The sequence below is a fragment of the Nicotiana attenuata genome, chromosome 9, assembly GCF_001879085.1.
Source record: "Nicotiana attenuata strain UT chromosome 9, NIATTr2, whole genome shotgun sequence".
Taxonomy (NCBI): domain Eukaryota; kingdom Viridiplantae; phylum Streptophyta; class Magnoliopsida; order Solanales; family Solanaceae; genus Nicotiana; species Nicotiana attenuata.
The window spans coordinates 7,459,444-7,462,718 of NC_031997.1; the positions used below are offsets into that span (position 1 = coordinate 7,459,444).

At 32.3% G+C, this 3,275-nt stretch overlaps 1 protein-coding gene across 1 annotated transcript; it reads left to right on the forward strand.

Annotated features, from left to right (window-relative positions):
• Positions 206-948, forward strand: LOC109232509. Its single transcript, XM_019398278.1, has 2 exons — positions 206-661; positions 733-948. The coding sequence occupies exons 1-2, from the start codon at positions 206-208 to the stop codon at positions 946-948; spliced, it is 672 nt and encodes a 223-aa protein (XP_019253823.1).

The window sequence follows — 3,275 nt, forward strand, 5'->3', positions numbered from 1 at the left end:
TTATTCACATCAATTGCTCATATATTTGGAGTTCTTACAAATGAGGGTTCAAATTATTAGGAGAAAGCATTAGCAAAAAAGTCTAGTGGAAGATATAAGATCTTATGAGTTCATTTGTATATTATATTTGGTGTTAAAACTATTGGCAATTATAGATGATTTGAATATGGCCCTACAAAGAAAAGATCAAAATATTTTTAGTGCAATGAAACTTATTGATTTCACAGAGGCAATTGCAAACAGTGAGGGTTCTAAATCGAATTCTTTGATAGAAGATGTCTCTTCGTTTTGTGATAAGAATGGTATTGTAATCCCAAAAATGGATGAGAAGTATGCACTTGGAAAGCCGAAGCGTAAAAGCTCAACTGTTACATATACCCATATTTTGTATGTAGAGGTTTTTTGTGCTGCTATTGATTTGCAACTTTTGGAGCTTAACAATTATTTTAGTGAAGTGAATACTGACCTGCTTCTTGGTATGGCTAGTTTTAGTCCCAATGGTTCTTTTGCAAATTATGATAAAAACAAGATTATCAATCTTGCTACATATTATCCAAATGAGTTCACTGCTTCTAAGCTTGAAGATATTGGTTGTGAGCTTGACAACTATATTGACTATGTGCAAGAAATGAACAATGCATTCTCTAGCTTGAAGGGCTTGGTGATTTGTCGAAAATATTGGTTAAAATAAATATTCACAAGACATGGGGACTTGTTTATTTGCTTGTGAAGCTGAGTGTGATATTACCTGTGGCTACTGCAACGGTCGAAAGGGCTTTTTCATCAATGAAGTTTACGAAAAATGATTTGCGAAGCAGGATTGGTGATGGCTTTTTGAATGATTGTTTAGTTTGTTTTATAGACGATGAAGTATTTGAAAGTGTACCTAATGATGCGATCATTGATCGTTTTCAAAACATGACAAGCCGTCGAGTGCAATCGAAATGATAATGTTTATATTCATATATTATGTTTGTCTTTCATACTTTTTTGAATATATATTAAATATCAATACTCATTCTTTAGTCAGTTTGATATTGTATATCAGATTTAGGTCATAATCTTATTCTAAATTTAGAACCTACACACTTCAAAAAATCCTAGCTCCGCCTCTGCATAGTTGGTATTCTTATCATAAGCTTCTGTCGTTATGCGAGGATGCTTTCTTGTTTGTTGAGGATCCATTAATAAGAAAACTTGGGTGTTGCAAACATCAGTATTCCACTCACAGTACAAACCTACATCACAAAAATAGAGATTAAAAGGTGTAGTAACTTGCCATATATCATTTTTAAGTCATAGGCTTTCTGATTGAGCAACTCAATTAATTTGATGATAAGAGGAACAAAAATAGAGATTAAATTGAATCCTGTTGAATTGAATATTATAATCGAAAAAGCTGTAGGAACGGAAATTAGATTTTTTTTTCTTTAGACGAAGTGATCTGAAGTACAAATATTTGTAACCTATCACCATACATTGAATTTTCGCTTACTGTATACGTTGCTTATATTAACCCATTCAACAACGTTTATCAACTTCTTATCATATTTAACACTAAATAGAACTGATTGAACAATATGATATCTATTTGTACCCATCTCACTCATCCTCACGTCTAAGGCATGGAAATGTTAAATTAGAGTTCCAATGAAAGACTAAACATTTTTAGTAGAGTTGGTAATCAGATATACATTGTTAGTGATCAGATTTACATCACAGAATTATAGAGTTACTGGTGTTCATAATGATCCATCTATCCCCATACTATTTGGGTACAATAAAATGGAACTTACTATTAGCATGGAGATTGTCATTTTGATTAGATAAAAATAAAAGTAAAAGTAAACTTATCAATTTTTATAGTTTTAAACTAAAGGTTGCAGAGAGATGGCATTTAGATTTAAAAAAAAATGCATATTAAAAAAATGATCTCATATTTGATATGCTCTTCCTTTAAAAAAGGTGATCATATATATATATTTATGACAGATAAATTCTAGATATAAGTTTCTTAAAGCACAATAAAGCGAGTAAAACATACAACGAATATCAACTAAGTACTTAATCATCAGCAACGATATCAACACGCAAACCCCCTTTCTAATCCCACAACAATACGAAAACAACGAAGCGTGGACAGTGTTCCTGCTTTTAGTGCAAGTAGAAGACTCCGTAAGCATCTCTATATAACAACCATTTACTATAAAAGCCAAGTTTTTTTGGAACCTATTTTAATATTATATTATAATATATGTTCTCTATAACAGCACTTCACTATAGCAGCCAAAAAATATCGAAACAATAGAGGCAGTTATAGAGAGGTTTGACTGTATTTCAAACCAGAGATAAACTTTTCATTACAAAAAATCAGGAACCTTTCCTCTTTATCTTAAATGATAAGGAAACCTCAATTTTTTTTATCTGTAGCAAAAACAAAAATCGGATTAGGGTAGAAGATTAGGTGACCAGGTGCTTTTTTTTGTTGTTGTTCTTACTAGTAGTATTATTATTGATGTTGTGCTTATGCTTCACTGAGCCGAGGTCCATTGAAAACAACCTATCTATCTCCACGAGATAGGGGTATGATCTACATGCATACTACCCTCCCCAGACCCACTATATGGAATTACACTGGGTTTGTTGTTATTGTAAGTTTATATCCAAGACATTCTTAAATATTCTTGCGAAACGTGAAATGATTGAAACACTTACCAATAATGACACACATAATATGATTAACCAACGAGGCTTAACCTAATGACACACACAATATGATCAACCAACGAGGCTTAACCTAAAGTTGTATCCGCCACATAATGAATAAAATAAAACAAAAAACAACAGAGGAAAGAAGAAATTGCAGTTAGAGAAATTGTTGGAGAAATAAAACACTGAAGAATGTTAATGCTTTCATTGGAACTCTGGTTTACAGCAGGATATGCAAAGTATATAAATAAGACCGAACCACTAACATTCAACTCCTAAAAAAACTCGAACAACTAACAAAGAATCATATCCAAAGAATTCCTATAAAGTATATCCAAGATATCATGTCAAATGGCTAGGTAACACCCTTCGTGCTTTCATCTCTTCCTCACCATGTATAAATAATTATGCGTCAAGTCAATTAGCACGGCAATACCCTTCGTGCATTCATCTCATCCTTACCAAATGTGCATATAGTAATACCAATCAGGTAGAATAATTTCTAACAATAATGTCCACCAAGTAGAGAGTACCCAGAAAGTAACAATTAAGATACCATGGCTGAC